At 37.4% G+C, this 25380-nt stretch overlaps 1 protein-coding gene across 1 annotated transcript; it reads right to left on the minus strand.

The window, feature by feature from the left end:
- Window positions 1-1048: 1048 nt before the first annotated feature.
- On the minus strand, window positions 1049-24233 carry LOC139713948 (peroxiredoxin-1-like). Its single transcript, XM_071625668.1, has 4 exons — window positions 24082-24233; window positions 21414-21543; window positions 17202-17238; window positions 1049-1169 (listed from the first exon to the last, which is right to left on the minus strand). Exons 2-4 carry the CDS (start codon window positions 21514-21516, stop codon window positions 1049-1051), a joined length of 261 nt encoding a protein of 86 aa, XP_071481769.1. The 5' UTR covers window positions 21517-21543; window positions 24082-24233.
- Between the last annotated feature and the right edge of the window lie 1147 nt (window positions 24234-25380).

Below are 25380 nucleotides of genomic sequence, written 5' to 3' on the forward strand. Positions count from 1 at the left end.
ATGACCATCCCTGCACATAAGAATATTGAGCACAGCACTTCAGAATGTAATACCGATCATCACCATTTAAGCTGAAATGAATCATATCTAGAGTCACTGGCTCTTTCTTTTGTTCTCATACACTGAAATGACTTTTAAGTGCTTTCCCACTTCTCCTGAAGTGGACGTAAGAGAGGGCATTTTTTTCCTTTTTTTTTAGTAAAAGTACTAGCATACTCAAGCCATTTCTTGATTCAGCACTTGTCGAGAATAATCGACTGATGCTTGATTACTCTGCCCAGTGCTTCTGTTTTTTTTCCCTTTCTACTCCATGCCGCTCCTTCACAAGAAATTCTGCCTCGAGCAATCTTCTTGGCTGAGGCATTAAAAAAAAGAAAGCTCAAAATGCTCATCGAATCTGGGTTGCAATATAGAGATTTTTTTTTTTTTTTTTAATGCTACATCTCTTTGGTCAAAAATTTGCAGCAATGGCTGAAATAAGGGGCCTATTTATTAAATTCTGTAGGGGGATACTGATGAGACACAGAGACAAAGGGTAGACCATTTACAAAGAATGTAGGTCAACAAATAAAACTGATTGGGATTTGCATAAGTCTATACGACGTTCTTAATTTACGTATCGTTAGAAGTCTCTTAAAAAACTTAGGCATAACAAGACAGTCATGGAATCATAAAATAGTACATTTTTAAATGAAATTGCTCACAAAGCTATATTATATGCAAATTAGGTGAGATACTAATGTCATAACCTCACTGTTCTCTGATGGACATGCTTGAAAATTTTGACTTCATAGCTGTTGTTGTTTTTATTTTCTATTCTTGCTGTTTTAAATAGAAAATGAAGGAGAAGAAAAGGAGAAAAGAATGCTGCCACACTTTAGTCTCTCCCGATATTACACATGTGACACATCAAACATGATAGAAGAAGAAGAAGAGAAAAAAAAAACAGATTGTCCCCTTTGACCTCCACATACCAAACTTTTTAAAATGACAGCAGGTATGTGTATGGAAGGGACTGAAGCGAGACGGTGAATTTCAGACCCGACACTCACCAGGCTAAGTGACAGAACTGGGAGTCACATGATGCCGCGAGGACCTCGCAGTTGATGGCGCGGAACTCGTCGGACCTGTCGCTGAAGGCAAGGATCTCAGTGGGGCACACAAATGTACTGCAGAGGGAAGGGAAAGGGATAAAGATCTATTAAAAATGAGGATCAAGAATAATCGGGAACAAGATGAACAATCTAAGCACAGATTTACATTGCAGCTGGAAGGAGAAGATCATGCAAATAATGAGAAACACACAGACAGACAGAAAGACATACAAAAACAGAGAGACAGAAATAATGACAAACAGATGGCAGATTTTCATTTTTTTTCCCCCCAAGCATTATGAAAGAGCACTTGACTTACCTCTTCAGAAGACAGGGGGATTAATGTCAGCAATAACATGTCAGTAACAACTCGGACAAGTGTGTACTTTTCATAACAAGGAAATTTTCTTGCTATTTTCTTTATCTCCTTGCCCTATTGTGAAATCATGACATGTTGCAGTCTTCTTAGAATCACCCCACAAATAAAATACATACATATATATATATATATATATATATATATATATATATATATATATATATACATACATACATGTATACTGAATATAAAATAAAATACTTTGCTCATTTAGGACTGAAACATCTTTATTAATGAAATAGAAATGTGTCACCAATTCAATGATCAATTATGAATCTACTGATGTAGAGGGTACAGATCATTCTGCAACCAACATAAATACTGGTACAAACTGTATACAATCAGAATAGGATTAAGATGTAAAAGTTTTTATCCTACGATACCTTATGAAATACTAGAAATGGATTTTAAAGATTACAATTGTCGACGATGAAAATGACATAAAACCACAAATGATGCGGTTTCTGGGAATATATGAGTTAGTTTCCTTACTAATAAAAATACTTTCACTATGTCATATCAGTACCAGGGAGAGATCTAAGATTTCCTTTGCAACAATAGTCAAACTGAATTTCTCGATAACCTTGTGATAACACTCAAAAGGCCATATCAGCTCTACTATTAAAAAACAAAGTTGAGTAATATTGCAGATCTTATTACTCTATCTATTCTCATTTATCTGTGATATGTAATCTTGGTTATCATCAACTTTCATTTCAAGTACACAAAAATTATTTTTTGGAGTTTCAATTCTACTATGCATGCCATATCAGCTTTTTATTCCTAATTTGATATGTACGGTTTTATCTACAACAATGGTATCAATTCCGGCTACAAGAAAGAGGAAGCCCAGCCGGATGGGGTAGGTATTTGTAGAAGAAGAGAAAGTAAAGTCGAACGAAGACGATATAGAGCAATGAAGTGGCTTCTTCCCGACAGACCGCAAATAGCAGTGAGCGAAAATTCTATTTTCATCAAGTGTGGACACAACTGCCATAATCTAATTTTATCATACCACGCCTGGGTTTTTATTGAGTGTGAGGAATATCGAAAGTGCCAATAAACTGGTTCATATGACTCCTCAAGACTTTCATGAAGATACTATTGTATATCATCTTTTTCTGGCAAAAGAAAAAAAAGGGAAGGAGATACAGTAAGAGAAAGAGAAACAGAAAGCATACATACACTTATGAAAGTTGCTAATATCATATATTACGCTTTTTGCGGACAAATGAAACTGATGCTACCTTCACGAATAGTGATGGAGCCGCATCACGTTTTTATCGAATTTGGGAGATATCGCCCAAGGTCTCATTCCTCACTCGTAATTCAGAGGCAAGCTGGAAAGTGGTCCAGTTGTCCTTCAGGCTCATTTCACTTCATCTCCATCTAGCTTAGATCACACTGCCACAGATATTCCAAATTATAAATTTCTCTCTCCTCCTCCCCCCCCCCCCCTCCCTCTCTCTCCTCTCTCTCTCTCTGCCTTTCCACACATGTGCAAATATTGTCTCTTTTTATCTCTATCTATTCATATATCTGTCTCAATCTGTCTCTCTCTCTACTTACCTACCCATCTACCTCAACCCCTTTATATCTCTCTCTGCCTGTTTATCTTCCTCTACCTCTTTATATCTCTCTCTATCCATATGTCTCAATCTCCCTTTGACTATCTATCCATCTACCTCTATCTTTTATATATCTCTCTGCCTTTGAACTGTCTACCTCTATCTCTGTATATCTCTCTCCATCTATTGTATCAATCTCTCTCTCTCTCTCTCTCTCTCTCTCTCTCTCTGACTATCTATCCATCTACCTCTATACAGATCTCTTTATATATCTCTCTGCCTATCTATCCATCTACCTCTATCTCTTTATATCTCTCTGCCTAAACTCTATCTCTTTATATATATCTCCATCCATATATCTGTCTGTCTGTCTCTGTCTCTGCCTATCTACCCATCTACCTTCGTCTCTTTATATCTCTCTTTATTCATAGATCTGTCTCCCCTCCCCACACCTATCTACCCATCTACCTCTATCTCATCTCGTCTCTTTATTCAAAGCTGTCTTTATCTCTTCTTTTCTCTACCTATCTTTCTCTCATTTCTCTGTCTATACACAATATCTCTCTTCTGGCTATAATAGAATTGCCTACATATGAATGGAGCTTGCCACATAACTGTACATACATCTACCACTGTATGAAGAAGCATATTACTGCCCAAATGCAGGGTGAAATTGACATGGTTTGTGTTTACATATTACATCATAGGAGTCGATGGCAATATCAACAGAATCATGACATGGTTTGTGTTTACATATTACTAGGAGTCGGTGGTAATATCAACAGAATCAGGACTCTCCGATCCTCAGAGTCTTCTTCATTTCATCTATCAGTGCATGAAATGCACTGATTGGCAGCATTCTGCATCTAAGACCCCGTTTACAGTGCGAGGCTGGGCTGAGCCGTGGCCGAGCCGCGGCCGAGCCCTACCTCAATTGCGAGGCCGAGCCCCGCAATTTTGTCCGTTTACACTGCCGGGCTCGGCCGCGCTTTTGATTCAAACCTTTCAATATTTTGTTGTAGTAGCGCTCTGCTTGTAAACAAACGCAATTTGGTATTGTCTGGTTTTCAGACCCTTTGCCAACCGAATTCCGTGGCGACGAAGTCGCCGTTCGGGCAGAGACCTTTGCAGGACAAAACCACCTTAAACTATACCAGTTTTCGACGTTGAGGGGGTTAATATCCTGAATAGCGAAAGAGTAGAGGGAGAGGGTTTGGAAGCCAGACTGAAATTGGCCGCGCATTTGGCCCAGTTTGCGCTTACACTGAGAAAAGGCCGGGCTCGGCCACGGCTTGGTCGTGGCCGAGACCACCTCCAGAGCGTGGCGAAATGCGCGGCCAATTTTTGCCTCGCATTTGGCCTTTTGCGCGTTTACACTGAAATGAAGGTGGCTCGGCCGCGGCCGAGTCACGGCTGAGCCTCGCACTGTAAACGGGGTCTTAGAGATCAGGTTACATTTAGTAGTTTAGCTATTATACAATGCATAATTCATAGAATACATGTTATGCTGATAGATAAAAAGAGAAATGGCAAACAGAATAACAGATGAACCTAAAAATAAATACAGCACTGGCCTCTCTTAAAACCAAAAAGGAGCACAACAACAAAAATTGACATTAAACACAAAAATTACAGATTCTGATACCAGTCTTGGATAGGAAATGTCAAAATTGTCACTGATTTTTTTTTTAATGATTTAGCAAACAGTTACATGAAACCAAAGTATAAATATCACTTTCTATATTTTTTCCTATACACTTACCAGAAGTATAATTGGATTTATCTCTTTTTACATATGTAAAATGTTTCTTTGGATGACTTTTCCCATTACAGAATATTCTGCCATCCAAACTCAAGTACAGGCTTTTTATAATATGCACTCAATTGTGAATCAATATGGTGAGTTTGCATTTAAACGTCCTTTGTTGTCTATTTCCAACATTGTCTGTGATATTCTCTCACAAACAATAAAGGGTAAACTGACCTTTGCGTTTCGTGTAAAAATTCAAGACTGTTTTCGTATGTCCGTAACATGAAGAATCATCGCTCTCTGTCAGTATTAAAGGAGCATCCTTTTTCACACCTGGTCTGATCCCTAACTCCTCACATTTGTTGGAATAGGTTTCCATGGCAACAACAATGCACAATTTTGACAAAGCCACGTCTTCTAGCAATACGCTGTAATCATGGATGAAGGTGGAAGCTTTGTAATTAAGGGGTAGTCTTAAAAAACAGACACGTTTCAATTCCTGCTTTGTCGCACAGTTAACATAGCAGTTAACATGCAGCTGACATACTTTCATTGAATTATGTTAAATGCAAATATCACAGCTTGCACAAGCGGTCCAAACGCAGCATCCATATAAATTTCACTGACTCTTCTCACTTGATGCAAAATTTTTGCATTGCTATCCATTCTCCCTTCCCCACCAAAAAAAAAAAAAAAATAAATAAATAATAATAATAATTCTACAGAGAACAGCAACACAACAATGGCATTCACTGATATCATTGATCTTCAGACATGTAATAATTCAGACACTAAATCACTTTAAAACACAGCACAATACATCTAAATTTAATTCTGGCAGAGGAGTACGATAATTATCATACTCACATCTTGTGTAATCACTGATAAGATCTAAATAAGCATCTACTATTTAAATCAATCAACCAAGGCAAATGCCTTCATTTTATTTCATTGTCAATGATCCTCAGTTTTGGGTGTAGCTGACATATTTTCATTGAATTATGTCAAATGTAAATATCACAGCTTGCACAAGCGGTCCAAACGCAACATCCATATAAATTTCACTGACTCTTCTCACTTGATGCAAAATTTTTGCATTGCCATCCATTCTCCCTTCCCCACACACAAAAAAAACACAAATAATAATAATCCAGTACAGTCTTCAAACAGAGGCTTCAAATGTGAAACATTCTTCCTGCCCTGCACATATGACCACACTAGTTACAAAACGTTGGTGGAGTACAGTTAATTCTGAGTATAGCGACGGAACCGGAACAGAAACAGAAACAGAATAATTCTACAGAGAACAGCGACACAAGAATGGCATTCACCGATATTCCTGATCTTCAGACGTATGTAATAATTCAGCCACTAAATCACTTCACTACACAGCACAATACATCTAAATTCAATTCTGGCAGAAGAGTCCGGTAATTATCATAATCACATCTTGTGTAATTATTGATAAGATCTAAATGAGCATCAACTATTCAAATCAATTAACCAAGGCAAATGCCTTCGTCTTATCTCATTGCCAATGACCCTCAGTTTTGGGTGAAGATTAAAGTACTCATTTATTAACTGAAACTAAAATGCAATCTCACTCCACATCAGGGCCCCGTTTTATCAAAAGATAAAATCAATTTTTAATTTCCTTGCCACACAGACTGCCATAGAACTTACAGTTGAAATCAACTATATTCAATTTGAACTCTTCATAAAACAGGGCCCAGACAGTGTAGTAACACCCTGGAAAGAAGAGGAAAGGTGAGTGTGGTGAGCATGAAAATGTCTGAGGCTGATGACGTGGAAGCTGCATTTCAAACCACAATCATGTGTGGTCTAAAGTGTCTGCAGAGTGTAAAGTCATTTTCATGGAGCAAAACCACAATGAGAGGACAGAAGACATTCACATCCCTCCCCCCCCCCCCCCCAATAGCAAGAACAAGCCCTCCCCATCCCTAGGGCACCCCCCCCCCCCCAAAAAAAAAAAAAAAAAATGATTAATTAATTAATTAATAAAAATGAAAATAAAAATAAAAATAAATAAATAATAATAATAATAATAATAAAATGAAAAAAGACAAAAGTAAAAGAAAAAAAAAAGTGGCCTCATGTTTAGCATGACCACAAGATTCAAGCTATAGTTCTGAGCTTCAGGATTCAACCCACTACGCACTGAGCCATGAATCCATGAAAACATGCATGAATTACGAGCCCATCATTAATGTCTAAACCCACTGGTGCGCTTTTAATGTCATAAGAAAAGAATTAGTGAACAGACTTGTGACAAATCCACACAGCATAGAATGGCAGCTCCTAAAGTGTGAACAATCAACGCTCAAGGCTTCACCTGCCTAGGAAACAAATGTTGCATACAAAACATGACCAAATGAAGCAGAAAGTCACACTGACTGCAGGTGAACGGGAAAGGGATTTCATCCTCCGGCATGACAGCCACAACCATTCCTCATTTGTGTGAACTAAAGACACTAAAGTAAGACTTTTTTTAACCGGAACACAAAAGGGTGTTTCTTGTTTGTGTGTTTGTGTGTGTGTGTGTGTGTGTGTGTGCGTGTGTGTGTGTGTGCGTGTTTGTGTCTTGTGGTTTTTGTTGTTTTGTTTTGTTATTCTTCTATGACTGCACATGAATTATGCATTCTATATTACTTGTCAATTGGACAGATAATTCTGATGAGTTACAGAAGGTTCCATAACCTACCATGAAACACAAGACTTTTAAGGCTCATATAATATAAATACTGTTAAATACTGTTATTCCTTCACCCTCAAAGAATCACCAACTCAGTATACACTGTATATGCAATTGTCATTATACATGCCAGGCATGCAATTGGCTATGAGAAGTCTAGAGGGGCTCTCCCATCAAGAGGCCTCTAAATGATTATTTTAGCAATACAGATTGATTTATCCTTGGAATGATAATAGTCCGGTGCCACCGCTATTTCTGATGTCTACTGAATTTTAAACCGTCCTGCATCATGGAAAATGCCAAGTAATCATTTGAAATGCACAAAGTCATGCCACATACTGTAGTACTAGTGGAATAATTTATTATCTATGACAGACAAACCAAGCTGATCTACAAGCAAATGCTGTAGCACTGAGAGCAGCTCTTGTTTAAATGAAGCAACTGAAAGATATCCATTTTCCTCGAATCTGTGGTAATCACTCTTTGGTTTTTAATTCATCCGTGTCTTGCACTGGCTATCAACAAAAGAGTCTGCAAGGAGACAACTAGGCGGTACATGAAAAGATCCAGAGAGCCATTGTCACAACGAGCTATGAACCTCTTGGGGGAAGGCGAAGCCGCCTTTGTCTTCCCTGGCATCGCCACGGCAACATCCACAGGGATGAAGGAGCCGGGCCGAGATGATGCTGGTGACATTTTCAAGTGCACAAGACAGAGGAAGAGAGCCGAGCTGCCTTTAATCCGATTCCCGGCATTATTTATACTGGAGGTGTGCCCAATTACGCTCCTCGTAGCCTATAAAAATGGCCAGGCGGGCATAACCTAATTATACATCATAGCGGGCTGCAATATGAGAGGGGGATGCCGGAGTGTAAGAATGGAATGAGGCCTTGTAAGAATACTGCTGTGAGAGTTAAAGTCTGCACGAGTCACCAGCAAAGCAGTGCACCAAATTTATGCGTTGCGATTCTTGCAATATCACAGCAAAGTACATTAATGTCGAGAGCAAAACAATGAAAAATAATCCTTCACCGTGCACTTTTTCTCTCTTGATCTCATGAAATAAGGCATGAAATCATATTTCAATGATGATTTTGACAACAAAACAAGACAATTTTGATATGAAATTTCTAGGATGTGGTTTCCACAGATGAGAGTCAATTAAAAAAAACAAAAACTATCTACAGGAAATCCATGAGGATGGTTGAAGAACGGTTGATGCCATGCAGGAGTGAAGATGGCAGTGTAGACAGCATCTTCACAGCAAATCATAGAGGCAAGTTTGTACAGTGCAATGAAATAAACCATTTCGGCAATGCATGGAACTTCATGGATTTCTTTTCCAACAGCCTAGTAAAGAACAATTTCATTGGCCTGCTCACTCCAATTAATTTTCTTAGGCAGGATTCACTTTGCATTAATCAGCTGTTGCTACGTGGGGTAATCCTCCGGTATAAAGGCAATCTTTTGTGAACGAAATTTTTGTGCGCATTAAAAAACCATGACTTGAAAACAGTAATTTGGGAAGACAAGCCAAAATGCAAGAAAAGTCTCTTTTTCAGTCTAACATTTTCTACAAATCACCGCAGGCACCACAGCTGTTACGTAAGCCTAATCATTTCTCTCTTCCAATCATAAGTGCGAAATAAAGAAGAATGAAAGAAAGAAGTGATTAATCAGTATTAGACTAGCTCTGGCCATGATTAATTTGATTGAACTACAAGTGTGGAAAAGGAAGCTCACTTCTTTGTCATCATAGGCTATTGTAATCATCATCCCTGAAAATAAACCTGTAATGCAAAGCAGTAGCCCTGCCACTGTACTCCATCCCTCCCCTCCCCCCACAAAAGAAATTGAAAGGAGGGGTGCAATAATTTGAACATATTTGGTATCTGTACAGAATGAATGATCTAAAATCATTTCAAATTAAATCAGCATCATTCATCACATTTAAATATCTCAATAATTATCATTTGTTGCGTGTTTTCCTTTATGCATCATAAATTGCTGGTAGACTGCTCCAAAAAGAGGGGAGTTTTATGAAATGCTTTTCACCCTAGCCTACAGATGAATTGGTTTTGTGGGTACTTAGCTCTTTATTCAAGGCAGAAACCAATCAAAGTAATTACAAGGGAATCAATATGATAACTGTCCAAGTACACTAACCATTAATTACACTCCTGCATAATTAGCAACATGTCAATCTACAAATGAGATAAACCAATTCTTTTGTGTCATGCATATTGCAGTACCTGTCTAACATACATGTATTGCATGCATTCTGGTTGAGCACTATGCACAAAGACTAATTAATCACCGTCAGTGAAAGGCAAATTTTCTATATTTCCTGCAGAAATGCCTGTACAATATAATCATGCAACTACATACTTAGAACTGCAGTCAACTGATCCTCAACTTCAAAATTCAGATTTAAACCTCATAAATTTCTTCTCAATATTTTATTTGTTAAAGGGATGGTGCAGTTTTGGTTGAGATGGGGTTTGAGATTTTCAACTTTTTTATGATGATTTTTTTTCAGATGAGAAACCTGTAATAGGTAATATGAAAGAGCATATAATTCTAAGAGGAATTCAAAATTTATTAGATGAAAATTGGTTTTGAAATGGCCAAGATGTCCAAAACAAAGGGATCCTACTAGGTGGGACCCACATTTTATTAGATTCCCTTTGTTTTACTTTGTTTTTGGCTATCTCAGCAGGGCTCGACACTAACTTTATTTTTCGGTGGCCCGATGGGGCAACCAAAACCATCAATTTCAAATTTTTGGTGGCCCGAAAAAAAAAAATATTGATAAAAGTTCATTTTTTTTAATAAGTCGCACACTCACTGCATGTATTTATGCATTTCCGGCGCAAAAAGTTACGAATTTATTGACACACTTTTCAAAAAATTTTGGTGGCCCGAGGTGGGCCACCAAATTTGCCCTTTTCTGAAATTTGGTGGCCCGACTTTCATTTTTGGTGCCCCGGGCCACCGGGCCACCGTTAGTGTCGAGCCCTGTTCAGCCATTTCAAAACTTATTTTCATCAAATAAACTTTGATATTCCTCTTAGAATTGTAGGCTTCTTAACATTTAATAGAGTGACTTCTTAACATCTTACGATAGAGTGGTTTCTAAGTATCTCGCAAAAAGTTAAAAGATGAATTCTCACCTCAACCAATACCATACATGTACCATCCCTTGAACCTGTCTCCTTTGATCTTGCATGCAGTTTAGATATTTCTGGAAGCTTCAATACCAAGAGACTGAATTTTTGCTGTCATACATCATTCCAATGATTTACAGTACATGTATAACAGAGCACCATATCTCATTCTATTCAACTATAAATAAACTGACAACTACGGTTGTATGTACAGCTCATTAATTCTCTATACTAGTGTAAAAGTGGTTTCTTTCGCGTACAGATACTTTCGCAGTTTCCAACGGTGCCGACTTTTACGCGTGTGTTTAAATTTGCGGTCGGCAAAATCTTTGAATTCACAGTCAGCAAAAACTGTTTTATTTTGCACATGAAAACCCAAACTATAATCTAATTATTCTTTTATTTATTAAATAGAAATCAAAATTAAATGCAGGCTTTAATACCTGAAGTCCCGTCTCTTGAGTACTTTATAACATGTGTGTACACGTACTTGTATTGCGCGGTATCGCTGTGTGTGTGTTGACCATCAATACACTCAATGCGCGGAATCTTCGTGTGTGCATGTGCGCAATAGCATTGTAACAAGAGGCGAGTTCAAAATGTTTCCTCGCGTGGTTAATTTCGCGCGACTTTTCAACTTCGCGTGATGTTAAATTCACGGTTCAACCTCAAAGTGCGAAAAGCGCGAAAATAAGGCCATCGCGAAAGAAACCAGTGCTTTTACAGTAATACCTACCTACCTGTACATGCATTTCGCTATTTATCTAATCTTTACTTGTATAGATATTCTACATGCAGCCTCCTGGTAGGATGTGCCCTGACTAATAATCAGCACTTATGAATAGCTAGCACTAAATGGGATTGCATCAAATGTCAGCAGCATTCACTGCATTCACTTTTAACATGAACAGCCCTTCAAATGTGTATTACACATTACCCATACTGCACTATGAAACAAAGCGCAATAGTTGGTTTGAGAGCAAGATACGGTTACCTTGACTACAAAGCACTTATCATTAACTTTCACATTAAATCTGTATGCCCACAGATGGCGAATGTTTAATGGCAAATATGAACTTCAATGTACTGCTAATCACTCAATTCAGCTCAGAAATATATCATGATACAAACTAGAGAAGCACTCTGAGAGCAGACCTCCACCAAGCAGTTTATTTACACCACTGATCTTGTTTTTCCATAGAGATCAGTAATTTCTAACCATACACAATTATGCATGCAGCAAATCGCCCGATTTCCTAAAATACATACTAATAAAAGCCTTATGTTGTTACTATTGTACGTCATCAACTTCTAGCTGCACAGCGTGCCTTGCCCTAGCAGAAACTACTAGAGCATGCCACTGCACGTATGAAAACTTCAAAAATGAGCAGTTTGAAATCCCAAGTTCATCGACCCTACCCGCCAAAATATTGAAAAGCCTTCATAAAATCCATTAAAAAAATCCCGGATCACTACTAAAATCTAATCATATGTTCCTTGTGTAATTCTCAACCTTTCCTCTACGTTCCATCCAAATCCACTTGCAACTTTTTGAGCTAATATGCACACAGACAAATCAACACCGATGAAAACATAGACCTCCTCCCTTGGCGCAGGTAAGAACACCTGTCATAAAAACCTTTACAAAAATAAATAAATAAATTTAAAACAATGTCTCTTTGCCTATTTGGAACTGACAAAGCACCAATGAATGAAGAGCACTTAAATACAACGTATGAATGTATTCAAATTTTATGCATATCATTGTAACAAAGAGCTTTCTTGATGACCAGATAGCTGACCAGAAAGTTTTCCTCAAGACTTGCCCTACATAGCAATGACTAATTCATGCAAACTGAATTTAATGTATACGAGCTAATTTAGCAGGAACATGTAAATTGAACAGTTTCCAACATGGCTCTCAGGAAAAAAAAGATGCTAGCTGTAAAGCAAGACATTTTCACAGCATGAAATTTTCATATTAATTGGAGCCGCCGGCCATTTTACAGTTGTAGCTGCATGACATTTTTGAGAAACGCCTCTCATGGTTTTATTTCTCCAGTGGTAAAAGCCAATCTACACATACAGTTCGACCTCGATTATACGGCCTCCTTTTATCCGGAAATCTCTATTATCCGGACACGTTCACGCAGTGAAAGACTTTTTTTTCTTCCAAAAATTGAGAAAAAACAGTGACTTTAAACTCAATTAAAATTTCTACAAAACTCACATGATTTACCTACAATATTCCCGACAGAACTAACATAAATTCATACCGCATTATCATCATAAAAGTAAGGGACTACAATTTTGCACAGGCTAGCATAGATTACACCACCGTTGCGGGGTACGCTACCTGCCTAGCTGCCAGTGCACTGGGACGGCAGCTTGGACGGCAGCTACAACACGTGTATCACATTAACATTGTGCCTCCCATATCTGGCCAATTCGCTGAAATCCGGATGAGGACTGGTCCCGACATGGCCGGATAATCGAGGTCAAACTGTACTACATTGTAAAAGATAGCAGATCACATACTGCAAAACGAGGAATTTTCGCGTGCATTTTAATGTCGCGAATTTCGCGAGCGCCAAAATTCGCGAAATTAAAATGCACGCGAAAGTTTTTGTCTACACTACATGCATTGAACGCCAGTGGCAATTCACGAAAATTTCATGCCACGAAAAAGGAGGTCGGCTCCAATTCGCGAAAATTTCATGCCGCGAATATATATCATGTTTTACAGTATATGAAAACTAATTTTTACTACTTTGGTCATTATTTTTTTTCTTTTTTTCTTTTTTTTTAATCACAAGGTACACAAAGTACCTTACAAATTGTAGTTCTCAAACTGGCTTCTTCCCTAACAACCTGGTTCATCATTGACTAGGCTGGAATTTTATGACCTACTCTTTTTCACACAAGAGTCAATATCCTTTGCGGAGTCATAATGTTCACGTGGCAAGTGCTGCAGAATTTTCATTTGAGAACATTTCCCATTTTAGTGCTCTTGAAGACCTATTGTACACAGACATGTTGAATGAAAGGAAGATATTACTAGTATTCAGAAGGGGGGGGGGTGAAAAAACTCGCACCAGACAACATGTTCTCAAATCATCCTTTCAGAGGAACAGCACAACCGGTACATGCAGCATTTTAGCACAAACATTACGGCCCCTATTCTGCAATGTCTTCCTTACATTGTGTAGAAAGAGTGGCACTCCTACACAAGTTCCTCTTATTATATAACCGTTCTCCATCGCCTGCTCTCTAAAATCAGGAAAGAAGTTTTTGTACGAGGAACCAGAACAGGATGTGTTAATCCTTTTTAATCACCTGCAAGAGTTGATATCTGCACTGTTCACACCTCTCAAATTCTGTGTTAATCTGACTTGATTTCACACTATGCCCAACAGCTCACAAGCCATAGACCTATAAATGGCAAAACATGTTTGGTTCATCTGAACACAGAAACCAAGAATTACTGTTAGGAAAACAGTGTTAGATAACCTGAATGGTAAATGTGTTGGCAACTCATCCACAGTTTTATCGTTCAGCAAGGCTTTTTCCTCCCTAAACATTCACAATGATAAAGGGCAAATGGAGGCACACCTTTAGCCTAGTAAACTTTAGGCAGAAATGACAGGAGGACATGCAGCCTGCTTTTAGGAATAACAATTTCCCAACTAGAATCTATAATTTCAGTTGACGAATGATACATCAAACAGTGTCTGGTACACTTCAATGGAAGAAAACTGCTACACGAAAGACAGTTTGTGCAGCAGTACTAGTATAAAATGCATAGCAAATTGTAAAGCAATTCCACAGAAATGATTCCCTGTGATACAAACATTATCATACTTCAGCATCAATACAGATTTGTCCGAAATCCTCCATTGCTAGATCTTTACATTTCAATTTACATGCAGGAGTGGATCCATGAATTCTGTAAAGAGGAAGCGCCTTTACAAAATTAAAGGGGGGCGCACGCACATGCCCCCCCCCCATTTTTTTTTTCTTTTTATAAAAAAATAAAGAGGGGGCAAGCACCTGGTGCACCCCCTCTGGATCCGCCACTGACACTGTACTTTATGATACTTGTGGACATATCTTAGTTCATTTCTTTCTTTCTAATCATATCTGTAGGTCTATTTACTGTTCTGAGTCCTGCATACCAAAATACATTAACACTATTGGCAAAATACTTTACTTCTGCTTCATTGGTTCTTAAGTCGTTCATTCTTTTATTGACCATTAAAAAAAAAAGTGCAGTGGCTCTATCACAATGTCTACAAAGCAATGCGCCACAGCCTTCAAATTCTGATGTATCTCACAATTGAAGTGCATAGGATCCCAGATTTGCTCAGCCTACAAGATAACACACTGTCTAGCGAATTAAAGTACACAGAACCTATCTAATCTAAATTCCCTGTACAGTTGCAGTATCTTTAATACGCTATTATCTAAAACTCACTGCAATTTTAACAAAGAGCTGGCAAAGAACAGGAAAGGATGGATTACCTATACTGTATACCTCTAAAGTACACACACACACACACACACACACACACACACACACATATACCATCACCCTTCACATGTGTACTAGCAACACAAACCCATCACTATGCAACACCTCTGAAATCAAATTTGTAGTTGCTGACATTTGCAATTGAAATAAATTGATTAAAGGCAACGACACCTACGAGTATAATTGGTCAAGTTTAATAATTCCATCTTTCTCCAGCCAGTTTCATTCAATCACCATAAATATTTTTTTTTCTCTCTCTCACCTTAACTCTAATCCTTTCACTTAGACATCAAACCTTGCTACATTATACATTCCAATTTCTGTCTGGTTTAAGCAATGACCACAAATTCTCACTTTCTTATGCCATATTCCATGTCACATACATGTATATCACTATTTTTTTTTTATTTGTTTCTAATCTCTTCCATTTGGGCTTCTCCTGGATTAACAATATTACCCCCAATCACATCTCACTAACATCTACAATTGTAGGATATGTACAAAGACAGAAAAACAAGAAAAAATCTTTCTTTGAGGCCAGGCAAACTACAATTGTAAGGCATTGAAAAAGATAGGAAAAGAATTCAAAAGTTAAAAATAATGTTCCATAGTCACAGTGATATCAACCCATGTTTATTTTAAAAAATGAAAAAGAAAAGAAAAAGTCTACAACTAAACATTTACCCATTGCGGACGAGTCCAGAGTATACTTGGGCAGCTGTCTATGGGAAATGTGTGTAGTAGCAAAATCAGTCTGTACATTCGCTCACATTTTTATGCGAATATAATGCCCCAGAGAAAAGTGAATCTTTTAAGACTCTAGATACATTATCATGACAATTCTTTTCAATAGAAATTGTGCATGAAATGTACTCACATTACAACTAAAAGGTCAGTTACCAACATTCTGGCCTGAAGCACAAGTTTACAGGTAATGTTTACCATTGGCAGCAGTGATGAAAAAAATATATATATTTGTGTTATCACATTTGATGCATAAGTTTACAAACGTGTAGGTCAGTTGCATCACAAAATATCCTACCATACAAAAAATTTTTCCAATAATGCCTAAAATATTGAGGTATCACTATTTTCCTCAATAAACCATATCTGTAGACAGTCTATTCTAGAAACAAATTTATCATAACTATTGTTCATATTTTGAAGAATACTTAACATTGAATATACTGATTAACATTTAGACATTGGCTGTTTCTTTCCCTAGCTCAGATTCTAGAACTAGTATGTATTTTGAAGCACAAAGCTGGGTTTTTAGTTTCATCTGCAAATGGCTAATAATGTCTTTAAGTATGCCTCAACAGTTTGAATGGCTTCAAGTTCACTGTTGAAAAACAGTTGCCCCGACCCCTCTATGTGTGTGGAATGATAGGAATGCACACTCACTGAGCCTTCAGAACGACTGGTCAAAAAAATCACATCAAAATCTGCTTGCCGAGTATCTTTAATTTTCCATGGCAGTCTCCTTGCTTTACCAATGTTCTGTATACACCATACACTTCTCTTTTTTTTTTTGCGGTGGGTGGAGTTCTGCAAATTTTCTAAGTAGGCTGCTATTTTACAATGCCTCCTAAGACACAGATGCAAAATTGCCTTGATGGTAGAAAATCACTAACCTTGCTTTTTACAAAGGATTGCACATCAATTACAATGTACTTAAAATTCATTTCTCCTGAGGTTTATGTATTTAAAGGAAATGGTTATAAATGCGAATAAGACTAAAAAAGAGTTGCATCTGCAGGCATGATATGGCAAGCTACTGTATTGACACAAGAATCTTCACAGAAAGATTCTTGATTTATGATTTCATAACTGACTGATGTCTCTTTCTGTGATATTGATCACTGTGAGGCACAAACGTCTGTGACCGGTTTTGAACTGTATAACAAATGGGTAATTTGACAATCATTTATGAATAATCCATGATTATACATGTAATCATAGAGATAAGGAAAAAATCAAGAGCATTTGGTGTACTTACAAGTCCAGAGGATAGAAGAAGAATACAAGGTATTTTCCTGCAAGTAAAAACAAAAACAAAACATGTTTGATGCTGCTGATAAGAGAGCCCATTGGAAAATAATGCAAGAATGACAACTGAAATGCATTATCATGCTGATTTCAAATCAACAACATTAGTGTATACACATCAATTCAGGGTACAACATGTATACATTTGCTTTATCACATTCAAGATAACATGCATAAATACTCAAAGCACTTCATAATTAGAATATGATTATCAGTAATTGGATGTCTACACATGTTTATTACATCTCTCCTCAGCAAGTCAAGTTCTGCATGTTCAAAAGTCAATTTAATCTTCCCGTAGTTGTAGCTTTACAAAATATTAGATAATTCACCACACAACATAGAAGTCAAAATAAGCACAATCCTCAAAGCTATCATTGATTGGATAAACATTCTTCAGGCAAACAGAGATTGCTGTATGAGTGCAAGGAAATGATAGAGATCTAGTCCGCACAATGAGTGGTATCAGTTATTGTTGTTGAAAAATGAAAATATTGTTATGCCAACAGCAGGGGTGGCTAAACTTCACACATCACAGTCATTGAGGTGCCATGGAGTTATCATGAAGGTAACTGTATTGTGTGTTACATTTTTGATATCTCAGGAGGTAATTACATCATTTCAAAATCAGGACAGCTTTCACATTCTTTTATCAGGACAGTATTTAAAGGACAAGTTCGCCTTCATAGACATGTAGGTTGAGTGAATGCAGCAATATCAGTAGAACACATCAGTGAGAGTTTGAGCAATATCGGACAATCCGTTAAAAAGTTATGAATTTTTGAAGTTTCTGCTCAGTCACGGCTGGATGAAAAGACTACTATAGCTTGTGATGTCACATGAGTACAATGATATAAAGAAAGAATGAAGAAAATTCAACATATTTCCATTTTTCTCCCATAACAAAAGAACACTTGACTTCTCTCTTTCAGAAGGCAGGGGGAATAATATTATCCTTAACATACATCAGTAGCAAGTCGAAGAACTGTGCACTTTATTCAAAAAGTAAAGTTTTGTGAAATTCTCTTTTTATTTTCCTTATATAGTTGTACGTATGTGACATCATACACTGTAATAGTAGTCTTCTCTTCCAGCAGTGACTGCGCAGATACTTAAAATATTCGTAACTTTTGAACGGATTGTCCAATTTTCCTCAAACTTTCACTGATATGTTCTACTAATACTGCATTCTCTTAATCCTTATGTATATGAAGGTGGACTTGTCCTTTAAATCATTGTTGATTTTTCAGGCACACTTGGGCAGATGGGCAATGAAATTCATTGTACAGAAATGTGGGGGGGGGGAGGATTGCAAATAAGCTCCACAAGCTTTACATGTTTTCTCACTCACTTATGACTATTTCAAATCACCACTAGCATGGTGGACAATAAGGGACAAAACAGTATTACTTTGAAGAAAAAAGAACAATTTTTCATATAAGGGTATGATGACATACGATGCCTGCATTTCTTCATCTTTTCTTCATTGTACTGAATACGAAGTATGGTTGTACAGTGAGGATTCTGAAGAATTTTAACATTAAAATCAAATTTGAACTCTATCTACCATCTCTGGGTAAAATCACCTTATACTTGTATATTGCAAATGTTGCTTCATCCAGTTATCCTTCTGTATTAAATTCATTTGATTCACAAGAAGCTGTGACTAGATTCGTGGCCACCAAACAGGTTTTAACTATCTACTTTCTACAGTTGTTGATGTAAGATCTGTAAAAAAGGCACCAAGACATCAAATTTTGAACAGATTAATTCTTCATGCTTGTCAAAAGCACACGCACATTTGTCATTCAGTATAGAGATGTTGATTTACCACAATACAAAATAAATGTAAGAACAGCTCTAATTCATGCAGAAAAATATTGTTTCAATTTCTTGGAAATGGTGTCAAACACATCGGTGAGCAAATTATGAAAAGGTTTCTTTCATAAAGAAGTTCAATGCACTCACAAGATAATCAATTTGATTGCAGTGTATGCGCCCTAGTCATCCTGAGAAATATGGCACCTATCAATCAAATCTAATTTGGTTAAATCTAAGACGGGTAAACTTTGATTGATTCAAACCTTCCTGGTGCTGATTTGGAAGATACATCATTCACACACAGAAAAAAAAGAACAATGAATTTAAATCAAATGGAGCAAACATGATCATTCATATTCTGCTTCCATGTTGGAAATGAAAGGAATAGCTGCTTTCATATTCTGTGAACAATGAATCCACCACTTGAACAAATTCAAAGTCATTCACACAATCACAATGTCCCACATTTACACTATAAATGTTACAGTGTTATCATTTAACCAACAAAAAGTTGCACGCCCACATTTTAGGTGAGGTCTCAAAATAGGTTTGAAGGGTCAACCTATGTACTCAACCTTTACGTTTTTAACATTTTCTTTAAGAGCAATTCTTATGAATGGGAAAATTGTGTGGGTTGTTTTTTTGCATCTTTTCTACAACAGTTGTATTTTTTTTTCTTTTAAGAATAGTGTGATGAGGTATGTCTTAGCAGCCCATATTCTTAAAAAAAAAATCACATGCTTAGCTTTCAACTATAATAACTTTTTAAAAGAGGAAGCCACTGCTTTCAAAGTATTATTCAAGAATCAAATGTGCTTCTAGAGTGTCAAAAATTTCAGGTTAATCTGATATCTCTTCACTGTGGTTGCTACAGGGTTTTACCTTCCATTTCTTTGTCCCATTTATTGCACAGAGCACAGCTTGGTGAGATTAAGTGCTTGAATAGACCCAATACTTCAAAGACTCTTTTTTTTCAGTAAATATTTTTCCAGAGTGTGGACATTCTGTCCATTATTCAGACAGCTTTATAATGGGGAAAGTCCATTAATTGTATTGAGTTATCTAATATCATCTTAAAGTTTACAGTGTACACTCCACTTTTTCAGCATATACCCTCAACTAAAATTCTATGTCTGGCGACTTTTTGTTGGTTTTGTGATGCATGGTCAGAAACACATTTTTCAGGACAGGCTGCTCTTTGGCACTTGATCATGGCATTTTGTTTTTTCATGAAGTGAAATTATTTCATGTCTCAAATTTCCTTGTTTTTCCCTCAAGCTTCTCAAAGGTGACAAGTAATTCACAAATCAAGGGGAAATTTTCCAAGCATTTAGAGGTTTCAAGAAATGATCTAGAAGGTTAAAATACACAGATCATCTACTCCAAAGTTAATTTTCAAAGATCATGGTGAAACATTCATTAAAATTCTGAAGTGCAATTATCATGACATACTATAGCTCTCTAGGAAAAAAAAAAAAAAAAAGTACTTTCATACTATAGGTTTTCCTTGTATCTAAACTCCCTAAATGCCTATGAACAGAGGAGTCTGTTTTATTGGGTTATCTATTCATGCTGACCTTGCGCAAAATAGTTGTGATAAACGTGGCCCCAAATGATTATCTCTCCATTCATCACAAGATATCGGAAGTTCAAATTCCCGAACCATGCCCTGTGTGTGTTTGCAATTTTGGATCACGTTGTCTTCTGATTAGGGCATGAGAAATACAAATATTTGGAGAACTCCTGTTCATCTCTCTCTTTTTTTTTTTCTTTTCCTTTTTTTTTTTTTTTTTTTTGCGCAATAACCATCTAAAGCTTGCTAGTTTTGTATTATATGCTAAATGAGTGGTGTTCCATTAATCCAAGTTTTTTTTTTTAGTGTATAATGGGGCAAGCAAAAAAAGAAGAAAACTTTAAAAGGATTACTGTCTATCGGGGGCTACAACAAATACAAATACCAGTTTCAATGGATTTCACCTGACTTTACCACAGATAAAGCTATTTCATGAATTCAAAATTTGAAATCAAGAGCATTCACTTTTTAAAGTAAATTATAGAAATCTGCTGTAATCAAGTTTCCAAAACAAGTAAAATTGAAAATAAATTACAATGTAGCTATAGAATGACAGAAAAGAGACAGAATTGCAGCAGACAGCCTTTCTCACGAACTGTCGCTTACATTCAATGCACCTATGCAACTATAAACAACCTCTTCAGGGAATCTTCTCTCCTCACAAAATTTGTGAAAGTTTTATGCTTGCAAAAATATCTGGTTACAGTAGGTTGTAATACATCAGCCAACTGCTACCCTTCACTTTCCCCTTTGAACAGGGAAACTCACCTTTGTAATCTGACAACTTGACGTCTACAAATTCTCCATCCACACTGACTGCTGTGCCCTCAAAGTATGGCGCTGGATCCTGGACTCGGGCTTTTCCACTCATGGTGACCTGATATTTAAGTTTCACTTCCTGTATGCGTGAAAAGAAGATATACACGCATATTTAGCGGAGTAGAGCTGAATCTATTCATATTTCAGCTGATGTCAAATATGTCAAGTCATGACTGACAGTGATAAAATCATCTCAATATAAAAATCAAAAGTAAATTCTAGTAACAGCATACTTTTTTTACTTTACACAGCAATTGTTATACTATTATACAAATGATGCACAGGATAGAGTGCGTTAGTGTTTGTGTTTTATAAAATGGGTCGAACATTCGAAAACTAACATCATTTTTCAGCGTATTTCACGTACCTTTGTGGGTCAAGACGTCCGAAGATGTTCGTCCCAAACTTTTACGCACGTCGCACTCGCGGAAGTCCCGCACATACAGTATAAGTATAATGGGGGGTTGGGTTTCCGGACACCCGCATGAAAACTTACTTATTTTACATAGAATATGCACCCTTTACCTTAAAGACTTGATATAGACTCCTCATATAGGCCTACTAGACAACATACTCTGAAAACGGCGTGAGAATTAACCTGCTAAATCGTTGGATTTGCTCTTCAAAGTGACTCCATGTACGCGTCCGGTCCCATAACGCTTGGTCTACTGTACTGTACAAAGTGTACGTATAGTACAGTATACGTACGTACGCCACATATGTTATGCACAAGGGAAGACAGGCCGGCCGGCCGGCCGGCAGCCCGAACTAGAAGTTGTTTACAGGATTGACAGCGCGTACGCGTATGCATGCAATTCATCAAAGGAGCCGCCGCGCGCACAGACGATCGGCAATCTACCATAGGATTACAGGCAGTGCAGTTGTACTTAAGTAAAGGAAGGAGGTGTGTCTCATTTCAGCGCTTCCTATTGGCTACATTCTTGAACCCATTTTATAATACAGTATAACTATAAGTTTATGTGAAACAGCAGGGATAAAACAAATCCGAGTCTAGTGATTCTTTTGTAATACTTGTATACCATAGTGCAGTCGTAGTGTAATAATAAGAGCAGATTGAGCAGAAAAATATTGCATTTGAAATTTCAGTTCATCCTTACTTTAAAAATTACTCACTGTTGGTTCTATTCAGCATATAGAATGTCTACTGAACATGGTGTATTCCCTATATGTTAAACTTCTTCCTACTGTATGTTAACTTTATAATTTTTGCCGGAATATTATGATCAGAAATGTGAAAGAATAGATCTGTGTCAATAAATAGATTCATCTGAATAGTCAACCAGCTCTAGGAGATCTGTAAATTTATCAAAACAAAATTTTCTGTCAACTACATGTAGATTCCATTAATACACCAAGAACAATTAACATGCATCTTCTATTCCCTCACATCAATATTACTGTAAACGTGGTTTCTTTCGCGGTGGTTTTATTTTCGCACTTTTCGCGCTTTGAGGTTGAACCGCGAATTTAACATCACGCGAAAAAGTCAGCACCGATGGAAACCGCGAAAGTTTCTGTACGCGAAAGAAACCACTTTTACAGTAAATATAGGCCTACTTTCAACCCATGTGATTTCTACCAAAATTAGAGGTTACATTGCACTCTTCACTGCACTGGCAGAAGCAGCAGGTGACCTGCATCTAACATTAACAAGACAATCTCTATTCAGCCTTTGGTGTTTTTAGATTTGTCTGAAACAACAAACACAACATGCCATAAGAATCAGAGAATCTTGCATAGGTCTATATGAATATCGAAGAGTTTATTCGCAAAAACCGATAAGTCCATATTTGCCAAATGGAGATATTTGCGGTTAAAGGTCAAGAAAAATAAAGAGAATAATAAGAAATTTTTGCTTCTTTTGACCATACCTTCAAAAATGTACCATTATAATATGTAGTTAGTGACCAACATATCATTTACAAGGTTTTATTTTGTACTTTATGACAGAGGCAGTACTTCAAAATCTTCAAAAATGGACTTATCGGTTTTTGCGGACAAACTCTTCAATTATGCATATATGATAAATTATGAAGTGTTTAGTTTAGTGAGTGTCGACAACTGTTGTTGTGCAGCATACTTACTCTACTTTGTTTGATCAAATGATTGATGGACCCTACTACTACATACTTGTAGTACATAGGCTACTGACAAGGTAGGGTCCATGATCAAATAGAGGGCTTGTATCCAAAGTAAAAATATACTTTACGTATAAAACAAAACATGGTCGAAGAGATGGGTCTGTCATGTGTCATCTTGTGCACGCCACCTCGATTTGTCACATTAGCGACATCGCACAGTCACCGTACACAACAACTGGTACAATCCCTATCTAGAATACCCCACGTGCGTGTCATTATTGTGTGGTGTAGTAACATGTGAATATTGCCGCCGTTCGCCCGGCGAGTATCGGGTATTGCTTGTGCATGTGGTTGGTATGTATGGTAGAGCACGTACGCCATTTGCTGTAGCAGACTACCCCTCTCCACGCTCTGATGAAATATGCGGTGTTTCCTTCCTAACAAGCTCGAAGATCAAGTACGGGAAACTTGTATAATCTACTAGCAAAAGCAAAAAATTGAACGATGATACTCACGGGTTTGGACTACAAATTAGGGTAGATTCAGAGGCGTGAAGTTACGGCACAGCTACACACAGCTACAGCGGACCTCTGAAATATCGTACCACGCTTTTTTATGCACAATGGGACCCCGTAAGTACAGTCTCGCTGTTCGCTTGGCTAGCTGCTGCCGCAGAGTAATTACGTGACTGAGGTGCTGTGTCACGCTCGCTAAGCTGTGCTACATCACTCGCGAAGCCTGGAAAGCGAGTCTACTAGTCCGCGCCGCGCGACAAGCGCGCGCACCGAGCTGGAGGGCAGTTTGCACCTAGCACAGAGAGCATTCAGAGCACAAAATTTGTGTTACAAAACATGGGTGTGGGTCCTCATTACGTAAAAACCATGAAGCTTCAACTGTAGCTTCATGGTAAAACTCCCACCTTTACCGATGGTCAAAACGTTCAATGGGTTAAACCCCTGAAAGAGGAAGAAAGTTTCTTCAACTAATTAGTAATTTTACTGAGGAAACATTAGATGGCTAAATTTCCAGATTGTGTTTTTCTGGGAATTACATTTTGAACTTGATGTTATGGTGTTGTTAGCTGTCCACTAAATTTGTGGGATGTCTACGTAACTCACCTATATATGCAAGGGCTTATGAAGAGATCTAGAGGTTTTCCGTAAAATTAGTGTCTATACGTATAATAGTTCGTAGGAAAGCCTTTCAAATGAGTGAATAAGATAAGGGCAAACGGTGCCGATTTTTCCCCCTGAAGTATAACTTTGCAAATTAATGAAGACTGAAAAAATGACATTTTCTTTCCTATTCATTCCTTGCACGGCATTCACACAAAATGTTGCTTGTCGCATATGCTTAGTTTGATGAACAGAAATTAGACAATCAGCAAAACTTTACCGTCATGCACCATCAAAGATATTAACATAACTCCATTGAAAATCATATGGAACTGCAGGACTTCGACCATATAAAGAATGGTTCATGTTATGCTTTTTGGGCATAGGCTCAGAGAAAACTGGGAGAATAGTAGGATATATTACGGTGTATATATGACACATTTCATCTCCCTTCCTACACCAGAGAGGAACCTTCGATCAAAAAGTAAAGATTTATTTGTTATTCCAACCAGAAGAACCAAATTTTACGGAGAACGAACATTTGTCTTTAATGCCCCTACCTTTACATGGAACAATTTACCTCAGAAATTAAGACAAATCACCGATATGAATAGATTCAAGTCTGCCTTGAAAACGCATTTGTTTACAGTGTAAGCAAACATGAAGCTCGGTACCATCACTGTAATTGGAATTGTATGT

This window comes from Diadema antillarum, unplaced genomic scaffold, assembly GCF_040938485.1.
Source record: "Diadema antillarum isolate AM-2024a unplaced genomic scaffold, OU_Dant_1.0 seq00002107_RagTag, whole genome shotgun sequence".
NCBI lineage: Eukaryota > Metazoa > Echinodermata > Echinoidea > Diadematoida > Diadematidae > Diadema > Diadema antillarum.